The sequence below is a fragment of the Phoenix dactylifera genome, chromosome 16 (genome assembly GCF_051530095.1).
Source record: "Phoenix dactylifera cultivar Ajwa chromosome 16, Ajwa_hap1_PhDact_Kaust_v1.1, whole genome shotgun sequence".
NCBI classification, from domain to species: Eukaryota; Viridiplantae; Streptophyta; class Magnoliopsida; order Arecales; family Arecaceae; genus Phoenix; species Phoenix dactylifera.
In genome coordinates, this window is record NC_143205.1 from 18599671 (window position 1) to 18622953 (window position 23283).

General features: G+C 39.1%; 3 protein-coding genes across 22 annotated transcripts; 1 reads left to right on the forward strand and 2 right to left on the reverse strand.

Moving 5' to 3' along the window:
- Window positions 1-595: 595 nt before the first annotated feature.
- LOC103717940 (uncharacterized) lies at window positions 596-2215 on the reverse strand. The gene has a single exon (XM_008806529.6). It carries the CDS (start codon window positions 1926-1928, stop codon window positions 813-815), a length of 1116 nt encoding a protein of 371 aa, XP_008804751.3. The 5' UTR covers window positions 1929-2215; the 3' UTR covers window positions 596-812.
- Window positions 2216-3008: 793 nt separating this feature from the next.
- LOC103717904 (uncharacterized) lies at window positions 3009-11332 on the reverse strand. Of its 19 annotated transcripts, none has more exons than XM_088712483.2 (6): window positions 8338-11332; window positions 7369-7447; window positions 7145-7206; window positions 5563-5721; window positions 4402-4482; window positions 3009-4319 (listed from the first exon to the last, which is right to left on the reverse strand). In XM_088712483.2, exon 1 carries the CDS (start codon window positions 11084-11086, stop codon window positions 8630-8632), a length of 2457 nt encoding a protein of 818 aa, XP_088568609.2. In that variant the 5' UTR covers window positions 11087-11332; the 3' UTR covers window positions 3009-4319; window positions 4402-4482; window positions 5563-5721; window positions 7145-7206; window positions 7369-7447; window positions 8338-8629. The 19 variants fall into 19 exon arrangements, with proteins under 19 accessions (XP_088568609.2, XP_089783835.1, XP_026664839.4 ...); XM_089927709.1 differs by lacking the exon at window positions 7145-7206 and having other exon boundaries at window positions 3009-3471; window positions 4190-4319; window positions 7369-7455; XM_026809038.4 differs by lacking the exon at window positions 4402-4482 and having other exon boundaries at window positions 3009-3471; window positions 8338-8394; window positions 8556-11317.
- A 3722-nt stretch (window positions 11333-15054) lies between these two features.
- LOC103717884 (calcium-dependent protein kinase 26) lies at window positions 15055-23228 on the forward strand. 2 transcript variants are annotated; one of them, XM_008806447.6, is made up of 8 exons: window positions 15055-16154; window positions 17138-17281; window positions 17360-17512; window positions 18362-18477; window positions 19116-19283; window positions 21876-22100; window positions 22840-22982; window positions 23064-23228. In XM_008806447.6, the coding sequence occupies exons 1-7, from the start codon at window positions 15425-15427 to the stop codon at window positions 22969-22971; spliced, it is 1668 nt and encodes a 555-aa protein (XP_008804669.2). In that variant the 5' UTR covers window positions 15055-15424; the 3' UTR covers window positions 22972-22982; window positions 23064-23228. The 2 variants fall into 2 exon arrangements, with proteins under 2 accessions (XP_008804669.2, XP_008804660.2); XM_008806438.6 differs by having other exon boundaries at window positions 22840-23228.
- The last annotated feature ends 55 nt before the right edge of the window (window positions 23229-23283 follow it).

The following is a 23283-nucleotide window of genomic DNA, read 5'->3' on the forward strand; positions in this document are numbered from 1 at the left end:
CAAATCTTGAATATATACTGCTAAAAGGATGCCCAATCTGTTTACAAATGAAGCATTGCATCCTATAATCCTATCCCTTTATCGGAAGCAATTCTCCTGACATGAAAGCTGAAGGATGCCCTTCTCTTTTCACATCTTTGTGACGTGCTAATGTGCTACTATCAATGGAAGGGTAATATAATCGGCCAATCGAAAAAGCTATTTCCACCTCCTTTCCAATACATCTGAGCCGTCCATGCACTTGAAAGGTTCAACCAAACCACGTTTTTCTTAAAAAGAAAAATAAAAAAAGAAAGCATATGAACAACAAAGAAAGCACACGAAAGTTACCGAAGAAAAGAAAGCATATGGAAGAGGCAAAAAGGCCATCCCATGCCGTGGGGAGAGCATCCATCTTTAACAACCACACACTAACTAATCCCTACCAGAACTTTCTGGTTGCCTCAACCCCTTCCCAGGCCATGGGTTCCTCCCAACAGTTCACAGGGGATTCATGTCTCATTAACACTCAATTTATAAAAAATGATCCAAAATCTCCCATTTTTTCTCAATCATACGCATGCTCAAAGATCATCATCACATGAAAGCATCCATGGAAACCAAAGCAAAATGAAAACAGAAGCATTCAAAACGATACAGCCTATTGTTTAGGTTTCTTCTTCACATCCTTTCCATATGATCCAAAGGAAGGATTCTACAACTTTCTACCCATCATAAGAAAAAGAAAAACAAATTTTAATAGGAAGGATTTAAGTCCTCCACATGAGATGAAAGATAACATTTACACAGCAAAGTACCAGTCCAACCTTCCTTCAGTCCCTCATCGGAGTCCCTTCACCGCCGCCGCGGCTCTCCTCGCGCTCCCCGGCGCTCTTCTCCGAGCACACATCCCCGCCTCGCTCGTTCTCCTCCGATGCCGAGGCTGCCTCCTCGCTAGCGACGTTCTCATTTTTATTGCTGCCGTCAATATTGTTGTCATTGCTGCCATTGTTGTTGTTGTTGTTGTTCTCCTCCCTGACCCGGCACCAGGCTTCCAGCAGCTGAAGCCTCCTCCTCATGTCCGCCATTTCCCTCTCCATCAAGAAGAGCCTCTCCTTCAGCGTCAAATTCTCCTCCTCCAGCTGCGCTATGTGGGTGTCCTGGTCGTCGACCCGGTTCTCGAGAGAATACGCCGCCGGGCCGGCGTGCTCCTCGCCGGGGTACACCATCTCGAACCGGCTGAGGTCGTGGTCCAGCCTCCGCTCCACCTCCAGGTGCTCCTCGACGTCGCTCTCGCTCGACCCGTCGTCCATGTCCTCCTCATCGTCGCCCGCGCCGGCGGGGCGGATCTCGTGGCAGCTCGGCGAGCGGAGGCGGATGAGACCCTTCATGGAGCCGTACCCGTCGACACCCCACTCCTCCTTGGCCATGTCCACCAGGCCCTCGCGGCTCGGCGAGAACTTGGGCGTCGGGAGGATCGCCGGCGTCACCGGACACGGAGACACCAGCGACGCGATCCCGCCGGCTTTCTTGGCCCGGATGATGAAGGAGGTGGTATTCCGAGGAGCAAACGGGGCGAATCGGGTGAACTTTTTCTTCGGGTAGAATCTCCGGGCCTTGACGCGGTTCTGGAACTGGAGCTCCTTCAGCGCGGGAGGCTTGTACCCGGATCCGCCGGCGCCTGCGCCACCACCGCCGGAGACGACACCACCCAGGCCACCGGCGCCAGGAGCGGAGGCGGCCGCGGCCTTCTTCCGCTTATCGGCTGCCTTCTTACTCTTCCAATTCATCCTCCCGGGCTTGGCTACCCCGGGGACGCCAGCGGCGAAGACGGGGCGGGGGTTCTGAAACCCCATCGGATCGTCCAGCGCCGTGGGCGGCGGCAGCGGCGGTAGCGGCGGCTGCCAAACACCGAAGCTCCGGTTCATCATCTGCGACGGATCGTTCATCGATTCCTCTCTAAGAAATCCAAATCAAGATCAGGTATCAAAGAAACCCGAACCCTACTTCCAATTAGATCTAGGGATTAGCCGTTGCCGAAACCCTAACCCTAGACCCGCGATCCCCGACACCTTAACCCTAAGCCCAGATCGAATTCGAAGGCGGTAGGGGTTTCGATATGGGAAAGGGGAAGATTCCGTTGGAAACTTCCTTGTCCTCCTCTCTTTTCTTTAATTTAATTATTATTTCTTCGTTTCCTTCGAAGAGGGACAGAGAATCGGGGGAACGGAGAACAGTTCGTGAGACAAAATGGGGAGGGGGTGGATATTTATAGAGGGGAGGAGGGAACGGACGGCTGGCATTGGTCGGTGGGAGATGGAGGGCTGGGATTGGTTGGGGGGGGGGGATGGGGTTGGGGCGAAGCGTGCGGTTGTTCGCGTGCGGATTTGTTCGAGGGCTTTTTGAGGCAGATTAGAATTCGGATCTATTAGATCGGTTAAATTACGAATATTGAAAGTGTTGGAGTTACCAAAATACCCTTGGTACAAAGACGTGCCAAATCTACCAAATCCTAGCGTATCTTTTTGATATACTTATTTGAATTCCATTCCCATTCATTGAACGATAAGAATTTGCCGGTGATGCTTATGAATGAATAATATACCGTATCACAGTCTTTATCCCAAAACATTCTCTTTTTCTTTTCCGATTCTTTGCAGTCCTTGAAACATGCGTGGCTTAGTTGGTTGCATGAACAACCTGGTTTTTAGCATCAGACTCTCTATGTAAATGCATATCTAAATCATTATTAGCCTTAATTTTTTGAAACTTCAATCGCAATCAGAGTCTTTTTCTGTAAACTTTTCTCCGATTATTGAAAATTTGAGATCCATTCAGTGCTGCTGACCTGTACTTCTGCTTAGGCTCCATTTCTTTATTAATTGTTTCACTAAATTTAGTCAAGTATTTACGAATACGAAATCTAAGATATTTGACAGCCGAAAACCATAATAAATTGACTCTCTATTAGGTGAAACGAAAAACATAAATACATAATATGACAACCGAAATTTTTTGAGAAAAAAATATTCTGAGGGAAAAAGGAAATAAAATATCAGTTATTTTCAAATTTTTAGATTATCCAATACAAGATTTTTCTTATTAACAGCATGATAAGAAATGCTAATTAGGCGCCCACATGAGTCACTCACCCACTTTTGCCTAGGGCAATATCTACCTTTCAGATATTACTTGTGCCAACAGATCTGCATTCAGAAATCTAGAAGGCCTAATTGCTATACCATCCCAATATAGATAAGTAAAACCATCCATACAAGTTCTTTTTTCCCATCCAACTACACATGAACACATCTTTGAGGGGTTCCTACTTAATGCAAAGTTTGGCAGAGGTCTCTTTTTTTGGTAGAAAAATTTGAGAGAGTTCATTCATCATGAGAGCCGCTTTTCCCAACCCTTTTATTTAGTCTAGCAGTCCACCTCTCTTTTCTTGCCACCATGTCCCCTTTTAGAATAATCCACTGGCTTCACAACCTGTCCAAAATATCTGATAAAATAAATAAGTAGTCATCGCACAGTTTCTCTTCTATCTGAAATCAGAATAAAACGGAAAAAACCAAAAGAAGGAATAGATATGGAAGATGTGCACAAAAAGAACACTTTAAGCCCATTAAACACCAGAACAGATCCGACAATATGCTCAATCACAGTTGTTCAACAAACTTTTAGGTTGCTAATGAAGAAAAAAAAAAAAAATCATCTAGTTGACAATAAGTAACAATTAAAAATCTATAGTTAAAGAAAAGAGAAAATTCCGCAACGTTGAAAGCATATCCTTTATTTAACTTCACTAAAATCATCAGCCTCGAGCAATGTAAAAACCCAATTTTTTTTATGTACAAAAGCTATTTGTTTTTGATATTCCTTCTACCAAGTTCTCATAATCTTTAGCTTTTTGTTGCATCACATGTGTATATAATTGTGAAAGATCACTATGATATTTAATTTGCAAGTTAGTTTAGAATGATAATAATCATGAAGGCTTCTTCCAAACTTTCCAAGAATATGTTATTATTAGCAGATGCCAAAGGCAATTATCCAGCATCCAACGCCCATCTGTGCAGTCAAAAATAGTTTGCTAGGTCGCATATAGATCAAAAAGGTCTACAATTTTTTCCCACAATTCCAAATATATATCAGGACTATGAGAATTCCATTTTAAAGACATCAATCTGAACATTTTGAATCCTACCAAAGGCTGCGGACCACCATCTTGCCTGAAACGTTTTACCCAAAAATCTGATAAGCCCTTTGCTTTGTCCTCCATTTGTTTTCATGGATGTTAAACATACAAAACACATGCGCTTGCAAGCAACAGACACCTGTATGTCAATCAAGGTTTCAATTTAAGGACATTAATCTGATCATCTAGAATATTAACAAGGACAGGGAACCAAATCCTACTGAAATATTTGTAATTCTTGATGCTGTTGAGCCCTTTTCTCTCCTCCATTTGATTTCATAAGATTATTGGGAGAGATTTTCCTAATGCAAACAGATGGGTCACTGTTCAGATAGTTATAACCCAGAAAATTCTAAAATTCAAACTAAAAGTTCCAGAAATTAGTGAAATCTCAACTTGCAAGTAGCATTCAAAGCAGAATAGTAATTATATCTGCACCCAAATGCCAGATTTACATCAAATTTGAAAATCCCGTACTTTGCCATCAATTTTGATTCAGTTTTCAACTTGCAAGTGGAAGAACATAGGCCTCACTTTCATTCTGAAAATCAATTTTCACGATCAATTTTAGCATCATTTCGTGTTTTCAGATTTGCTTCCTTTGGAAGCATGATCTGCTTCATACATATAAGCAGTCACTTAGTGAATGCAAAAATCACCTCAACTTTATGAATATTAAATTAAATCCAAGAGAATAGCTATTAACCTGTTGCAATCATGATTTTTGCTGATCTACTTGTTGACAGTGCATACTTCAATAACTGCACATTTTTGATAATTCTTACCAACTTGGATTTTATGTACATCTTGGGCACAACTGACTTGATGCATTTCATATCATGAAACATAATGTTGTTTCATCAGCAAGTTTGCAAATATAAAAGGTAGAAAATTGGAACTAGTAATTTGATAAAAAGAGCAAGGGGATAATTTCATAAAAGGTAAAATAGCATTTTTGAGAGGGTAAATATGCTCATCATTAATTTGTAGGCAGTTATATGCAAAAAACACTTTTTTGATTGGTACTGAAAAGCATCAAAATCCTTCAACTTATTGACACAGTTAACAGGATCAAGCATAAAGCAAAATGCTCAAGGCTACAGGATTGTAAAGAACTCATTAACCTATTGTCACTAATTGGATGAAAGCTTATAAAGGTTTGTGTTAATTGTACAAAGTAGTAGCTGCTATCTCAGCTCAACCACCCTCTTGGAACATATGTAAATTCATTATCCATAGTTAGGCGCAGATCATAGGAAAGCTGATGGAAAGAAAATTTTCAAATAATATCAAGTTAGAAAGGCAACCATTAGCAAGTAAAGAAACTTGCCAACTTCAGTAGGATAATAAGAACGTGGAGTCCATGAAGAATAAAGTCACACCTATAAGATCATAGATGACGCATAGACTGGGCTAAAGAATATCAGTATGTCCCACTGCCCAACCAGGAAAAAGTGGAGGCCACTCAACAGCCTATGATCCTTCAATATATATTGAATTTCTTTATGCCCAACTGCATCTCATTAGCATCGAAATTCTACCTGCAAGATGAAAAACAAGTGGACTTTGAGTGGAAGATCCACAGACAGTGAGTAATGAATTTGAAAAATAATATTTGACAAGCTACAAGATATGTAATGCCTTGAAGAGACATGTCAGATAGATTTTAGGTCAGGCCTTTCAAAAAGCGTGGTTATATTGTTGGGGATGATCGTGATGCTAATACTGATACCTTTTAGGCCAGGTGGTTAATGACATATTTTGCTTGTCACATACCTAGGATACTGTGGATACATATGATCATTATGGAAATCATTATAATCACAATAAATTTTATCAGAAAAGCATAAATTTGCTTTAATTGGAATTTACGAGGTTTTATAGACTGCAAAAGTCCAACAATGTGGCATGAATGGATTAACAGTTTCCTTGAGACAGCTTCCTTTTCTATTCTTGTGCGGAATCTTAACAAGGTTGCTCTCAAAAGCCAAATGTATTAATAGAAGGATCAAATATCACGGTTTTTTCACAATCTCTGTTATGTGCTCCTTTGCATTTTGTTTGTTCAAAAATTTTGGTCCCATGATGTTTTCTCTGCATTCATTTGAACCTTCGTAAAGTTTCAAGATGTCATTAACCAAATCGATAATTGACATATCTGATTTCATACATCAATCAAGTTTCAATCTGGTCCAAAAGCCTTTGCCCCTTCAAAATCGTTATCTTCTTTTGTTTACCTAATTGGTTAAGTCCCCATCCTCCCATCATTCCCATGTGTGGAATCCTACAACACTAGCTCATAAATCCTCATCTAGCTTTGAAAATATTCATCATCTTATCATCTTTCACAAGTAATCTTTAATCTTCATCTTGTAGGCTTCCAACATTAAAAAGACATAAAAAAGGAAAAAGTCAATATTTCCATTTTCAGAGGTGATATCATGGAGTGCTTTACATTATGCTTGTTCTATGAAAGGCTACAACTTTTGCCATGGAAAACTTCTCAACCGAATTAAGAAATAAAACATGGAAATCCTAAATGTGACAGCAGATGTGCAAGAGAACATTACAAAGACATAAAGCTGAAAGTACGAAGCTTATAAAAGTTAGCAAGGTCATGCATTAATTTGAAAACATTTCTCCCCCAACCCATCCCCTCATCATCACCACTCAAAAGAAGGGGAGAGAGAGGACTAGAAAATTTTTAGTTGCAAACCGTGAAAATTACTAGATAATTGAGCGATTGAGCACTTAAGAAGATCAACATATATAGTCATCTCCAGAGCCATCCAGATTTAGAGATGGAATGGATTATTAATGCAGTGTAATTAGTCCAACATCAAGCATGTGGTAAAGATCTCTGAAAAGAAACTAATCTTCATCCAAGTCTACCCATACTCAATCAGACACCAAGTTTTCTGAGACAATTTTTTCTGCACTGCAAGTCTGCAACTAATGTCATACCTATAACTTAGAAAATTGGTGCATATAAAGCCCAATGTAACATGTAATCCTCCATCTTTGGCCTGAAAAAGCCAGCGGACAACAGTGATGCATTAGAAAACAGAACTACAAATGCCATACCCTTCACTTTGGAGTCTCAGAACTTTGAAGAAGCATGAAAGGATAATCAAATTGAAGATGCTAAACTTTGTACTTCATAAATATAGATACAGATGAAAAAGCACCTGTGCATGTCACAACTCACAACAATGCCAGCCACAATAAGCAATCAGCTTGAAGAGTATCCTCTCCTCTCTGATGAATCTGCAGCCCTAGACAATACATTTCCATATCAGAAAACCATTTGCAAATGCATATATACATCCAAGGACATATATCTAGTAAATATACTTAGTTAAATCATCAGGCTTACAATATTGTCTTCATGCAGCAGAGAATTTAGTATTGTATAAAAAAATCTGAGACTACTGATGCCATCCAGAGGGATAGATTAGATTTCCAGAAGTTTCAATATGATGCTCTTAGCATGGAACCTAGAGAAATAATCATGGGAGATAAAATTAAAGTTATATAAGTATAGTCTTCTACATGAATGCCTTATTATTTCAAAAGTTCAGCTAACCCATAAGAAATCAATGCTCCACAATAAAAATATTGGAGAAAAACCATATCTGGATGTAATACTTTGTCATGCCTGAAAGGCAGAATTCTCATAGAACACCTCAAAGGAAAACCCAACTGCGTCGATAGGGATTGTCTTCCCAACTAGGCATGGAAAGGACCGTCATTACATGTGTTCCTAGAGAAGATCTTCACCTCTCAGTTTGTAAAGAGGGGAAAGGATAATTGAGCCCAGTTCAACTGATATATTAATCGAGCCCAGTTCCTAGAGAAGATCTGAACAAGAGGGTAAGCTAGGTACAAGTTGGGTATGTGTTGGGAAAATTTGAAACCCATTTGCTTAGATATGCAACTAGTCACCTTCACCAACGACAACCGGTGATCACATGCCCCTGAAAAGGGGGTAAAAGTGACAAATTCAATGTTGAAATGCATCACACATATAGAATCCTGGGCCGCAAAACCATCAAAGCCACCTTGATCCTAATTTACATCTTATTCAATGCTTTCACAATGACAAATAATGAAATTAAATTATCGATCTGTGCTTGTTAATATTTGACATAGCCTACCTGCTGGAGAACCTCAGAGTTATCTTAGGGTTTGTTGGCACATTCTGTTATGCATTTCTGTAACACAAATTAATATTAGAATTTTTTAAAAGAATAATTCATCAGATCATGAAAGCAGCTCCTTGTCAACAAGTTTACTCAATTCCTAACCAAGCTGAATAAAAAAAGTAATACATCATTTTCAAGAGGAGAAAAGTTGAAAATTTTTTCCTCCTTACCCTTGCAATATTTACTTGATAGTTTAATGAGCTCTAACTAAAAAACCAGCCATATACAAATTAACCAAGGATTGCTATTGAAGCTGCAAACTTCTGGTCCTCAAGCTCCCCTGATCCAAAATTGAGAAGGTAAGAGTATCGGGTTCTATTCCTTTATGTAGCATTTCCTCTACCAAGTTTTCAGCCTTAACAACCTCCCCTTGGCTACAATAACCCCATACAAGAGCAGTATATGTAAAGGCATCAGGAGACAAACCCTTCTCCTGCATCTCATCAAAGAGTTTAAGAGCATCCTGAAGATAATCCATCTTGCAATGCCCATCAATCAATACTGTATAGCACACTACATCAGGTTCAATCTCCATAGCTTTCATACCATTCAATAGTCTCGAATACTTGGCCCTAATTTCAACTTTTCTTTTTTCCTTATCAATGCTCAACCAGCCTTCGCGCAAGGTTTCTTTTAAATGACCATCCAACATTACTGTGTATGCAATTACATCAGGTTTAATCCCCCTTTCTATCATCTCAACAAACAACCGACAGGCTTCTTCTAAGCAGTTGGCCTTGCAGTAACCATTCATTAGTGTAGTGTACAAAATAACATCAGGATTAAGGCCTTGTTTAACCAGATCCTCAAACCAAACCCGAGCATTTGCCAAATCTCCCAACTGAGAATAAGCTGCAATGAGTTTGTTATAGGAAATCTTATCTGGGGCAACATGCATCTCTAACATCAATTTAAACACCATGGAAGCTCTCTCAACATCCCCCTGGTTACAGAGCTCACCTATAAGTTTACAACGAGCAATCTCATCCACGAGAATTCCTTCCCTAATGGACCTGATAAATAGCTTGTAAGATTCTTCTGTGCAGCCTGATATTAAGTAGCCATAGACCATTGCACTGAAAAGAACTACACCTTGAGCAATTCCCCTCTCTTCTAATATTTTAAATAGTATTTCTGCCTCCTTTATTTTGCCACCTCTACAGAGACCCTCAATTGCCACGGCATAGGTGAGAGGGTTGGGCTCCAAGCCTCTATTCATCATGTAATCTAGAAGGTCGAATGCCTCCTTAACAAAGCCATTCCTACAAAACCCGCCAGCAAGTATATTGTAAGTAACAAGATCGGGTTCAACATTGACCTTCACCATATCAGCAAAGACCTTCTGAGCATTATACATTTCTCCCTTGCGGCAATACCCACTGATTAAATTTGTGTAGTGGATTTTGTCAGGAGCCAACCCCTTGCTCTTCATTTCTTGAAACAGTTCCACTGCATCTCTCATGTTGCCAAGCTTACAATGTGCACCTATCGCAATATCATAAAGAACCTCGTCAAGGCAAAGCCCCGAGTCCTTAAATCTCTGGAAGTACTCCACTGCTTCAAAAGCCATGCCTAACTTGCAAAAGCATTGAAGGACAAAACTCACGATGATAGAGTTTGTTCCAATACCCTTCGACACCATCTCCTCATAAAGATCTAAAGCTTTTACGAGGTTGCCAGTTCCACAGTATCCCCGGATAAGACAACCATAACTACATGCATCTGGAAGCACATTTTGCCTTGTCATATCCTCTAATAGCTCTTCAGCCTCCTGTAGTCTCATCTCTTTACACAACCCATTGATCACCTTATTATAAGCAATAGCATCCACATGGACACCCTCTTTCGCAATTTCTTTAAGTATTGCATAGCCTAAATCTGATTTCCCACAGGCGCGCATGCCTTCTATAAATGTGGTATAAGTGACCACATCAGGCTTTATTCCCGTTTCCTTCATTTCCCTCAGAACATCAAGAGCTTGGTCTAACTCCCCCGATCGGCAGAGAGCTTTTATCATTATGGTGAATGTGTATGCATCTGGTCTCATTCCAAGTCTCTTCATCTGACTATAAACCGCCATCACCGTCTCCAAGTCACCATCTTTAGCTAAGAAATTCATAAGGAAATGGCAAGATCTCACCGTTGGGACAAAACCCAGCTTACCGAGCTCAAAGAATGCATCAATGGCCTCTTTGGGCTTCCCACAGTTGGAGTAGGCCTTGATCAGGGCATCAAACACACAAACCAATGAATCCGAGCCATTTGATCCCCGAGAAAGGGCGGCGAAGAGTGCTGAAACTTCAATTCCCACGTCTCCGCTCAACAAGATCAATTCAGAGAACAGAGAAATCAACTTCTTGCAACCCGAACTGGATAGAATGCGGACGATCGCCGAGTAGGTGGAAATGTCGTGGCGGAACCCGAGCACCTTGCTATCGTTGAAGAAGGCGAGCGCGATGTCAGGCTTCCGTGCCATTCTTCGTAAAGTCTCTGCCACCTCAAGAGAAGTAAATCCACCAGAATTGGGGCTGCGTTTTGCTTCGATAGTAGAAGGGGTTCCTTGAATTAGTGCAGCAGTAGCAGAGGAGAAGAATAGAGGGAAATTGGGAGTGATAGGTGGGTTCTTCTCAAAGAAAGATGCGATCTTTGGGAACCCTAGTGGCCATTTGAGGAGCGATTTGGATCGTTGGTAACTTAGCATTGGCGGAAGGAGAGATTCGGATCGGCTATGGATTCATTAAGGAGAAGGAGAAGGTTGGTATTGGGAGATCAAACTGGAGAATAGAAACGAGACGACCAGGGGGAGAGATTGAGAGCTGCGTTGTAAGGGTTTCAATAGAGAGAGGCTTCGGTCGCGCTAAAACCCTACCGCCAGGCCGCCAGCGCTCGTGAGGGAACGCAGGGCAGGAGGGTTTTTGTGGCGGCTGTGAGATCGGCTGTTTGGTCTCGGACTGCTTTCTACCGCTATTGGATGACGCGTCTTCTTGTGATTTGATGAGAGTGATGAGATCTCAAAGTGAGTTTTTCTTTCGTTTTTTATTTTTATTTGTCTATTTTATTTATATAAAATATTTATTATATTTTTTATAAGAGTGTTGAGTTCAATAAAAAATTACAATAATCAGTTTATGAGACACTCCACCCTAATATGATTAAATGATAAAAGTGTAACTTAGTTAATTTTTTTATTTAAATATAGAAAATTTTTTATTCGTGAATTATATTGATTTTTTTCTGCACTTGGTTAATGCTACTTTAGTGTTGCAGATTGATGCTATGGCATCTCTTTCACAAGAACTTTCTGATTCCACAATGTAATAATATCACTCAAAAATATTACTAGAGCCTTTTCTATGGGTCATTTTGCTCTACTGTGTTTTGAAGTACAATATAGAACTGCTTGAAATTTAGACAAAAAAAAAAACTAAATAGAGATATATTTTTATCTATTTTACTCGTAGAGATTAAAAATATACTCAAACTTATTATACTTCAACTTGAAACTCCTATATCTTTAGTTCAAAGCCCTATACCTTTAGGCTGGGTCTGATTCATAATCATGCCACAAATAATTCCTATATGTTTAGCTACAATATCCAGAATAACCTTTGGCTGATGGTATTCTCTCTATTTTAAAGAAACCCAAAAAAAAAAAAAAAACGAGACAGGCAAAAATAATAACTGTGTTAGAAGTATGACCGGAACTATTGTTCCAGTAGTTTAGTTTTTCCTGAAGTTATTTGGAGGCCATAAGCTCTAACTTATTCCCAGACCTGATTTTACCTAAATTTGTATGACCGAATACAACTGAGGATTTTCCTAAAACCCACAAGCACAATCTCCTAGTCAGGCATTCAATATGTATGCTCCATCTCCGTCCAGTCCATTTGAATTCCCCTAAATTCAACTGTGCAGAATTCAGAAGCCAAAATCCATTATAACTTTCAAGGACTTTTATTGCCAAGTAGCTAAGAAGACCCTCCATGATTTTTTTTCATGGTTTTGAGAAGGGCCAAATTCATGGTTTAAACTCCCAGGGCACACGCATTTGTTTCAATACATCATAAAGCAAAATGACTGCCTCTGATAGTTAGTCTCGCTGAATCATAAAGCAACATCACTGCCAAAGTTTTATGCTTCCACTCTCAAAAATCTGTTCCACTGAAGCAGCAAGATCCTTTTAGCTACATCTTGCGAGACATTTGATCTGAAGTGTCCTCTAAGACATGTATTTTGGAATGCAAAACTTGTTAAACCACACCAAGATTATCAGACTTGGGGCTGAACCTCATATCTTTCTTTTCCTTGCTCATGATCTCAGTCCAATACTCTCTCAAAGGTAGCACATACAATTGGCTGTTCCAGTTAGTATTCAATTATTATCCCGTCTGCCTGCAAATTAACTCGAACGTAAACTTCTTCCTGGTGCCTTGGTTTAAAAACTATCACATTATAATGGCTGGATGGTTATGGAACAAATTTCTTAGAACACAGAACACGAAGACAATGTGCAGGATGAAGATCATTTGATGATAACCTTCCTCTGAGAAAAGGTATTTGACAGCAAACTTGGTCAGCATGGCTGGTACCACCCTGTCCAGTGACTCAGATCATCTCATCTACAATACACAATAGACAACCTACATCTACAGTGACATTTTGATTTATAATTTATCATATGTACAATGTCCAAATGACAACAATATCTTGAGAAGTATTACAACGAGGAATGGGGTGGGTGGGGGCAGGGGTGATAGTTTCCACAGCAATGCATTCCAAAGCGAAGGATGATTTAGTCCTTGCTGTGAGAAACCTGCGAGCCTCTGCTGAAGGCCTGACCGAATAAGATTTGAGTCTGGGACTCGGATAGAAATGGGAACAAAGCTAAGGTGGCAATCGGGCCTAAGAGCTTGTGCAATCTGAAGACAGCCATGGACAAATTTAGATAATGTTACAAGACTTAAGAGAGAAGCAAACAGCAACAAAGTTACAAAAAGGTAAGTACTAAAGAAAAAGGAGGTTTTGCTATAGTGCTTCTATATTATTTTTTAATAAAAAATAAAGCCATGATCTTGGCCATTCATTATCGGCTTGCTGTGCTGTCATCAATGCAGTCTTGACGTTGCGCTCTTATCTGAAGACACAACGCCTGTTTTTCCTGGGAATCTGTAGATATTGCTGAAAAAACCTGTCTATACAAACAGGGAAGCAATGGAGTAGCAGTAGATAACTTCTCAAAAATACTCATATTTCAATATGGAAATATTTCTTTGCACATTATGTTTTCCGATCTTTATTCTCATTTGTTATCTTGTGGGTATCCTGCTAGATGGGTCTTCTTAGAGCAGGACATCTGTTCTACAGGAAAATTTATGGTGAATATTTATCAGTGAACAACATGATTCATGATAGTTGGAACCATAGATCGATGTCAATATGTTTCAATTCCCATGCACACTTGTAAAGTTAGATAATATCTCTTGTGGGTCAAAATCATTGAGCAACCAAGAAGTACAACTGGATGCCAAGACAGAAGCTCCAGGTCTAGAAGTCACCAAGGTGTCACAAAAACCATCCAAGCATCTTGAAGTGGTATGCAGGATTCCACGATAGTAGCTGTTTGACTTCTACCTTTGTAGCTTTTATATCTCCTCTTGTGGTTCTGCTTCTCGTTCAATTCTTCCAGCAGAAAATAGCTGAAGAGTTGGGCAAGCTGTGAACTAAGCTGGATGATGTTGACAACATGATATCCTCGGCCATGGCTGCTGATCCACAGGTGAAGTCTCTCTTATCAATTCTCAAAAAAACAAGTGCCGGCGCTCTACCATATAATTTTTGGTACTAACACACACAATTGATCACTTGCAGAATGGCTATTCCATCAGATTCTAGCTAGAAAAAAATTGACACTTGCAATGAGTGACCCAATGTGGCCTATTTGGCAACATACTGATAGAAGCGATGAAATAAGTTACATGAGAGAGATAGTTTGGATCGCTTAGGATGACTCCTCCTAACGAAACATTTTTTTTTCCGAGAAAAAATCACCCTGCTACTTTGTCTCCTCTATGAACTTCCCAAAACTTGTTCAGCAAATGGTCCTTTTCGAACCATCAAGCGCAAAGCTGGCATTTTAGCCCCTAATAAACCGTGTGCCGAAGAGATTATTAGGCAAACATAGCGGCGTCCCTGTTTATATGTCTCTACTATGAACAAGCTTTATGTGATTAGCTGTTCCATTGTTGAGTGCTAATCTATCTTTATTATTTATTAGCTGCAAGTGGCTTAATTTAGCAGTGGCTAAAATCCAGCTAAATGTGGTCAATCCAATTCAATTGCTCTATGAATATCTTGAAAATTCCCCTGTAAACAAATATAAATAGTAAACTTAACTTTTCTCCACCTTTGTTGGTTGCAGTCAGTGCATGACTTGAGAGGATGATACCAATACATGCACCATATCTATATTTAGAGTGTTCCCCCACAATCCGACAGTTATTTCTGTTATTTTCATCCACTCACATCCTTTGACGTTCAAAGAGGAAGAAGTCTTGGTCAACAACATGAAGAGACACATGATCTCAAGCGTGTACTTTACAATTTTTGTCCTGTTCACAAACTCAAAAAAAAAAACCCAATTTTCATTCGAAATTCCTAAAACAAAAAGTCAGCCCTATTCCTCGCTTTCCTCCCCACCTTCTAATCTTCACGAAAAAGAAGAAGAAAGAGGAAAAACGTAGGAAGGCAAAACCTTTTCCATTTCTTTAATTCCTCTAGAACACGAAGTGGACCCCCCTTTTCCCAGGCTTTTCTCCCCCCAAATCCAACCTTTCCTCTCTTCTTCTCTCTTCTCGGTCGCTTCTTTCCTTCCAGCCACCCTAAATTTCGAGTATTTCGATGCCAAAATCCAATCTTTTCTCCAGAATTTGATGCTTTTGAGCTCAGCAGAGCTGCCGGAGCTGCAATTTTTCCGTCAAAAAAAGCTACTGAATTGGTGATCTCCATAGCTCGATGTGTTGAGGGATTTCGTGGGCGTTTCATGGGCAACACATGCCGGGGATCTTTCGCGAGCAAGTATTTCCACGGCTACGACGATCCCGCGGACCGGTCGGTATCTAAGCGGAGCCGCCGCCGCCACCACGACCGCCGCAGCTCCTCCGACGACGCCTCCGGCTCCGCCGACGACCCCGCCTCCCGCCTGATCCCCAACGACCCCCCCAAGCCGGCCACCACCATGCGTCGGGGCGCCGACTCCCAGTCCGCCTCCGTCCTCGGCCACAAGACCCCCAACCTCCGGGACCTCTACAATCTCGGCCGGAAGCTGGGGCAGGGCCAGTTCGGGACCACCTATCTCTGCACCGAGATCGCCACTGGCATCGATTACGCCTGCAAGTCGATCTCGAAGAGGAAGCTGATCTCGAAGGAGGATGTCGAGGACGTGCGGCGGGAGATCCAGATCATGCACCACCTCTCCGGGCACAAGAATGTCGTCGCGATCAAGGGGGCGTACGAAGACCCCCTCTACGTCCACATCGTCATGGAATTATGCGAGGGAGGGGAGCTTTTCGATCGAATCATACAGAGGGGGCACTACAGCGAACGCAAGGCGGCAGAGCTGACAAGAATCATTGTTGGGGTCGTGGAGGCGTGCCACTCGCTCGGTGTCATGCACCGGGATCTCAAGCCGGAGAACTTCCTGCTGGCAAACAAGGATGATGACTCGTCCCTCAAGGCGATCGATTTCGGGCTCTCCATCTTCTTCAAACCTGGTAAGCCTGCAAAAACTCCTCTTGTTGAGTTAAGTTTGATGACTTTAGCATGTCTTAATCCTGTCAAATATTAGTATTGTATTGTATATTACTTGATGATGGTTGTAGCTAATTTAATTCTGCATTCATACATCATTTAAACTTAGCTGATTCTTGGCAACTTTTTGTTATTATTTGTTTGCTCCATGGGAGATAATCATATGTAGAAAGAGGTAAAATTATTGCAAGAGTTGGAAGATTAATTGCCATGTGGGGCATTGATGTGTATGGATGAAGAAGAAATTGCAAACGAGCCCAGTTGTCGCACTCTTCTGTTGTTTGGTATGGATAATTCTTCCATTTCCATGAAATGTTTGGTGTGGCTGTAACCATTATTTTCATAACAAAGAGTATCCCTGTTTTAGCCCTGAAAACAGTGGCTGCTGTTGCTGCCCTTAGTTAAAACTGCCTTTTAATGAGCTATTGTATTATTCGTTCTGGGTAACTTCTTGAAACACATCAAGTATTCTGACTAGATTGTCTACCATTGATAGAGACACCAAAATTTCGAATAATTCTGTATTGTAAATAAATGGCTGGATAATGAAGTAGATCTCTTGCTATAATGGAGCTGATGGGAATGACATATATTCTGGAACTATCTGAATCTCCTGTACTTAGCCTATCCCATCTTTCTATTTTTAAAACCTTTATGCAAAATGTAAATTGCATAAAATGTAGAAAGCTATTCTTGATAAAGAATTCCTAAATCCTAAGGATCAATTTGTAGGCTTTCCTATTCGGTGCATCTAAGTATCTTGCTGAACCGTACATGCACCTTTCATATTGGCCAACTCCTATCATTTCGTTCCTGCCTGTTAGGTCCATGATTCCAATATAGATGAAGAAGTTTCAAAACTTGGTCAACCAGTGGTTAATTCAAATATTTTGAATTACATGTATATATATCGTTGCTGATTTTTTTGCTTTTCCTGGAACTTCAGGTCAGATTTTCACAGATGTGGTGGGGAGTCCGTATTATGTTGCTCCTGAGGTACTGTGCAAGCACTATGGGCCGGAAGCTGATGTTTGGACAGCTGGTGTTATACTTTACATATTGTTGAGTGGTGTACCGCCTTTCTGGGCTGGTATGGTCTCAATTTGCCCTGCTGATGCAATATAGTAATTGTAGCAATTCCCAGCTCTGATTTTGCCTGTTCTTCCAGAAACACAGCAAGGGATCTTTGATGCTGTTTTGAAGGGACACATTGATTTTGAGTCAGAACCATGGCCTATGATCTCTGACAGTGCTAAGGACCTCGTCAGAAAAATGCTTTGCTCCCATCCTTCAGAACGCTTGACAGCCCATGAAGTACTATGTATGTCAGTTTCTTCACTTAAAGTCCATGCCTTCCCGTTAGTAAATATGAAATGAGACTGTAGACAGTTGCATCAGAACTATTGAACTCCTAGAAGAATCATGTTGGAGAGTGTGGTCATTTTCTTGTGTCTTCATTTTTACATGAACCCATGGTGGTAATACTTGACCGTTTTGCATTAATGAATTTTTTTTATGATGTGATGGTTTTTGTCTGTTATCTCATATATACATGAACTTAATATTTGCTGATAACCACAGCCAGCAAACCTTATCCTAACTATTTGAGCTTAAATTTTATTATCTTTTGACCTCTCATTTCTATTTAGTGCTGTAGCCACTGCCACTGCAACTTTTATTGATGAGATATTGGAAAAAGGAACTAATCTTAGGCTTATATGAATCAAAAGCTAAGGCAACAATGGTAATGTTGGCTCCAAGTCAGACATTATAACATTGGGACTTCTGAGATTTCAACTTACTCACAAGGAGTGGGGTAGCTTATTGGACAAGCTATCCACCTTTTCTGTCCAATATACTGTTTGTCTGTGAAGCTTTTATAAGTCAGCAGAGTTAATAAACTTCATGTAGAGTTACTACAGTTCTGTAGCGAAGCTTTATAGTTTGAGTCTGATTCCTGTTTAGCTCTCTTTGAGCTTGTTGTCAATAAGTTAACAATAGCATACTTTTTAATTGGTATGAATGAATTTCCCTGTTCTAACCATAGGTGCCAGGACCAGATGCCAAATTACCAAATATCTTTAATTAGAAGTACCATCAGCTGGCCCACTTCTGAAATATTGGTATTTTATTTTATGTCTGTACATTCCTTTTTTGCTCTAATGGCCAGGTCATCCTTGGATATGTGAGAATGGAGTTGCTTCTGATCAAGCACTGGATCCAGCAGTTCTCTCTCGCCTTAAACAATTCTCTGCAATGAATAAGTTGAAGAAGATGGCTTTGAGAGTAAGTTAATTTACTTATCTTGAAAATATTATATCAACTTTTCATGCTGTTATAAAATTATCATTTCTAGTTTGTTCAGCTGAAGCATTTCTTTCTAAGTTGTTCAATCTACTCCAACTCGGAGCATCTCTTTTCCAACATGAAATTGCTGCAGCTCTTTGTTTAAGTGTCCTATAAGTAGTGAATGAACTGGCTTTCCTAACAAAAAGAAACCTTCTCCCTGTGCTCTTTAATCTTTATATATGTGAACAAACAACTGTTCTTGCTATAAATAATCACTATTTTCATCTAATCATGTATCATAATTGTGATTTCTTGTCTCTTTCCTACCCCAATAATATGCTTTGTAAGAGTTAGGTAGAGATGCTATGACTTAATATATTGGTCTATGCTCTGCTGCTGATGGATATTAATAGAACACAGTTCCATAACCATAGCTGATCAGGGCAACCACATCTTCTGCCAGTTATATGCTTAAGGAAATCATGCTTGTATTGCTTTAGGCAGCCATATAGGTGCAAATTCTAGTTTAGGTTTTGGCTTCTGTCATAAGTTTTCTTTCTAAATGTTACCTTGCATTTCTGTGAAAATGTAATACTACAGTATGGTTTTCTGATAACTGTACTACATCCTATCAGGTTATAGCTGAAAGCCTTTCAGAGGAGGAGATCGCTGGACTAAGGGAAATGTTTCAGACAATGGACACAGACAACAGTGGTGCAATCACATTTGATGAACTTAAAGAAGGTCTGAAAAGATATGGTTCTAATTTGAAAGAATCAGAGATTCGTGCTCTAATGGATGCGGTAAGCAACTTTTAAGGAGCTACAAAATTTCTTCGTGACAGTTAATGATAAGACATAAACAAAAGATATAGAAAAAAAGACGACGGGAATATTGAAAAATTTTGAAAGCGTAATGTTAAGTGTAGAACATGACACTTGCACATTATGTGTGGACATATTCCTGTAGTGCCTCTTGCTAGTGGACATGTATTGCTGCTAATGCAGCAAAAAATTTTAGAATCTTGCCACCTATAGTGAGCGAAAGGACGTGGTCTTAGCTTATGTGTTTCATTTTAAAGTTTGGATCTCTTATTTATTAGAATAGTTAAAAAGTATTATTTTTGAAGTTCTTAGTCTTGTACAAGTAATTTCGATTATTAAATGAATTAGGGTAGCCTCATATAACTGGTTTAGCTCATTTTGGTCGCATGGGACATCTGGCAGGACTACTCTAAAAACTGTAAGATCCAAGAATTATTCATAACAAATGGGGTAGATAAATTTCATATAACCTATATTGAATGAGAACATAAGTTAATCAGCACTAGGTGGGTTTTAACTGACTTCTATTCAGTTAATCTGTGGTAAAAGACACCTGTAGTTTTCTTGCTTCCTTCCCTGAGATGCATTTATTTTCCTTCTAAGGTGCTGCTAAATCCATTGCTTTTAGCTATCCAGTTGGGGGCTTTTTTCTTACCATTATTATTCTGTAGATCATTCTCTGTTGGTGGCATTATTTTAATTTGTCATGATAAATTTAACTAAATTAGCATTAACTGATGGTCATGCATTCTTTTCTTTTCACTCTAAAACTTGCAGTATGCAAGGGGCTGAAATTGTTTCCTTGTGGCAGGGCATGGTCCATTATTTAGAACAAGTTTTAAATAACTTTTTCCTGAAGTTATTTGTTGGAGTTCATTATGGTTCTTTTCAGATATGTAAGGCATAATTTTCTTTAATGACCCTTTCAAAAATCTATCATAACTTAATTTTGGATAACCATTATCCTGAAAAAGGAGAGAAAAATAATGCTAATAAAATATGAATTTTGCAAGCTCATGAAATCTGCTTGGATGATGACTGACAATCATTAATCTAGGAACATGTGGTGAGCCTTGTTTTGCAGTCTTGCAGCTACTATTTGTTTCTGTTGATGATGCACATTTTTTTCCAAGTTGGTTGAAAGTGGTATTTATTCCTGCTCTTAAGTTGTAGCTTATGGATTCTGTTCATTTTAACACACACAACTATTTTTGGACACTCAAGTAGAGGTCTTTCTGTAGGAAACAAGAAAATATGCAAGAAAGCAAGAATGAAGTATAAAATCTTGAGATTAAGTCGTAAACTAAGATTTCTCAGGCAACCATACCAATTTTTTTACTTTCAAAAATGATATTTTGTTTAAATAATGGAAAATACATCAGAAAGAGATTATATTTCTTTATGCTATAATGAGATGTTCATCTCTTTTATATTGATAATTGGGATTTAATCAACAACAATCATGCTAGTGGCTGAAATAAGATTTTGGAAAGTGTATATGTCAAATAACATGCATTATTTGCATGAAAAAATGACATTATTTCACCCTTAATATGATTATTTCAACAATAATGCACATTAAATTTAAATCCAGTTAGTGGTGGTGTTTTGATGAGAACCTGCCAGTTGATTCCTTGTTATACACCCTGCTAGGACTGACTTTTGTATCTTTATCCTATATCAAAGTAATATATAGTTGTCAATTTATTTATCTATCAACAGGACCTAGTGCTCTGATGCACAGATTGTTGTTTACCTAGGAATGAATATAGCTCTGAAGCACAAATTATACTTTTCTTTTTTTTAAAAAAAAGGTGATCTGGCATGATCATCTAGTATTCTTAGATGCCTTCGTGCACAAATGACCCATCCTTTGTTGTTCTAGACAAGTTGACCCACTTATGTATGATTAATTAAGTCCCAGAGCTTCTTGCAAGTGATTGAGAGCCTGGTGGTCACCACAATTATAGTAACTATCCAATAGCAGGATTTCCTTCTTCCCCTAATCCTGCTACTTGTGATTTCTGCCTCATGTTTGGAAACAGATTATGTTCTGTGTTCTCAAATCTTGTTGCACTCTTTAATTTCCCCCTCTTCTGCGATTAAATAATATTTTTTTTCAGAAGCTTAAATTGGATGCCCAATTGGAAGGATGGGCAGTAGTGTTCACTGTGGTTTTTCAGACCATGAAACAGAAGAAACTGAAGAAATATATGGCTAGAAGCAAATTGTTTTTTTGCACTGCACCTCAAATTATTATTACTGTTATTTGTCATTGCCAGAATATTTCTTCTGCATTCTTGGGCAGTGACTCTGGTAAAGAAACTGGACAAGTGGGTGAGACAGCTAATTCTTCATTCCTTTTACACTATGTGGTACTGTCAGATTGTTGCTAATGCCTTAGCCCGAAGATATCAACCTTTTTTCTTTTTCTTTTCATTTTTGTCTTTAATAATAAGTATATCTTATTTCATTCTTCTGAGATATTCTTTTGGCATATTGAGAGATAATCATGACGGATGAATGTGATTTATTTGTTTAATTTGACTGACCAATTTAAATTCATATTAGGCTGATGTGGACAACAGTGGTACCATTGACTATGGGGAATTTATTGCTGCAACAGTACATCTTAACAAACTCGAACGAGAAGAACATTTGGTGGCAGCATTTTCCTATTTTGACAAGGATGGAAGCGGTTATATAACTGTTGATGAGCTTCAACAAGCTTGTAAAGAGCATAACATGACAGATGTTCTTATTGAAGACATTATCAAAGAAGTTGATCAGGATAATGTAAGTAACCATCTTGTACAACTTCTCCAACATGAAATCAAAATCTTTGAATGTCATAGCATAAGCCTTTAGTACTAATCATGGCCAGGAACCAACAGATTCTGCACATCAGTGATTAATGTTGGCAGAAAGCATACTTTCTGCCAACATTGCATCACCTAACGCAATGTAAATAGTTGTATTTGATATATGTCATTAACATACAGGCATACTTCAGAAAATCAGGTTTCATAAACTTGCATTTGCACTGGTGAGCTTAATGTCATGTGATGCTGTGGCAATTCTTAAAGTTTTTCTTACTTTGTTATTTGCACCATATTGGTCATCGTTTGTTCATATTTAGATTTTAGTTGAATGTTATGATGTATGTACTAGGTAAACACTCTCAAACTTTTTGGAGAATGCTGTCAGTATCAAGAAATTTGTTAACTACAATTATTTCACCGCTTTCAGGAAGTTTGCCAGCTTCCCATTCTAAAAAATCTCAAGCTGATAGCACTAACTGGAATATGTTTATCTTCACATTATTTAGCCCATTCGTATAAGCTAATTGAGGAGTCGGAAATGATGTTTTCATGTTGATGTTTTTATTAGATGTATTCAGATGGGCTCTGTCTATCTGTCTGTCTATCTATTTGTCTATCTATCCATCTTTATAGAAATGATCTACTCAAAGAAAATGCCGAATGCTCATGTAGAATTAATTTTTTTTTTAATGAATTTTGTTTTCATGTCTCAGGATGGTCGTATTGACTATGATGAGTTTGTTGCCATGATGCAAAAGGGTAATATGGGATTTGGACCAATTGGAAGAAGAACCATGCGGAATACTTTTAAATTTGCCATGAGGGATGCAGCTGGAGCTCACTGAAATTTAACCATGTACAGATTCTGTCACAACTTTTCAATTATTTCCTCATTCTGCCATTTTTTTTTTAACTAGTGTTGTGAATTTGAATGTAGAGAAATGACAGCAAAGCTTTTAAAGATATTTATCAAAGTTTGGAAAATGAGAAAGCTCTGTTGTACAAAGAATATGGAGTCAACATGTTAAAGATATCTTTGATTGTTAGAACACACTTCTGTCAAATGAACATCTATAATGAAATGATATGGTGAAAATTTCAAGGGCTTCTTTAGATCAAACAATTCAAACCAAAGTCCAGCTTCGACCCTGATTTGG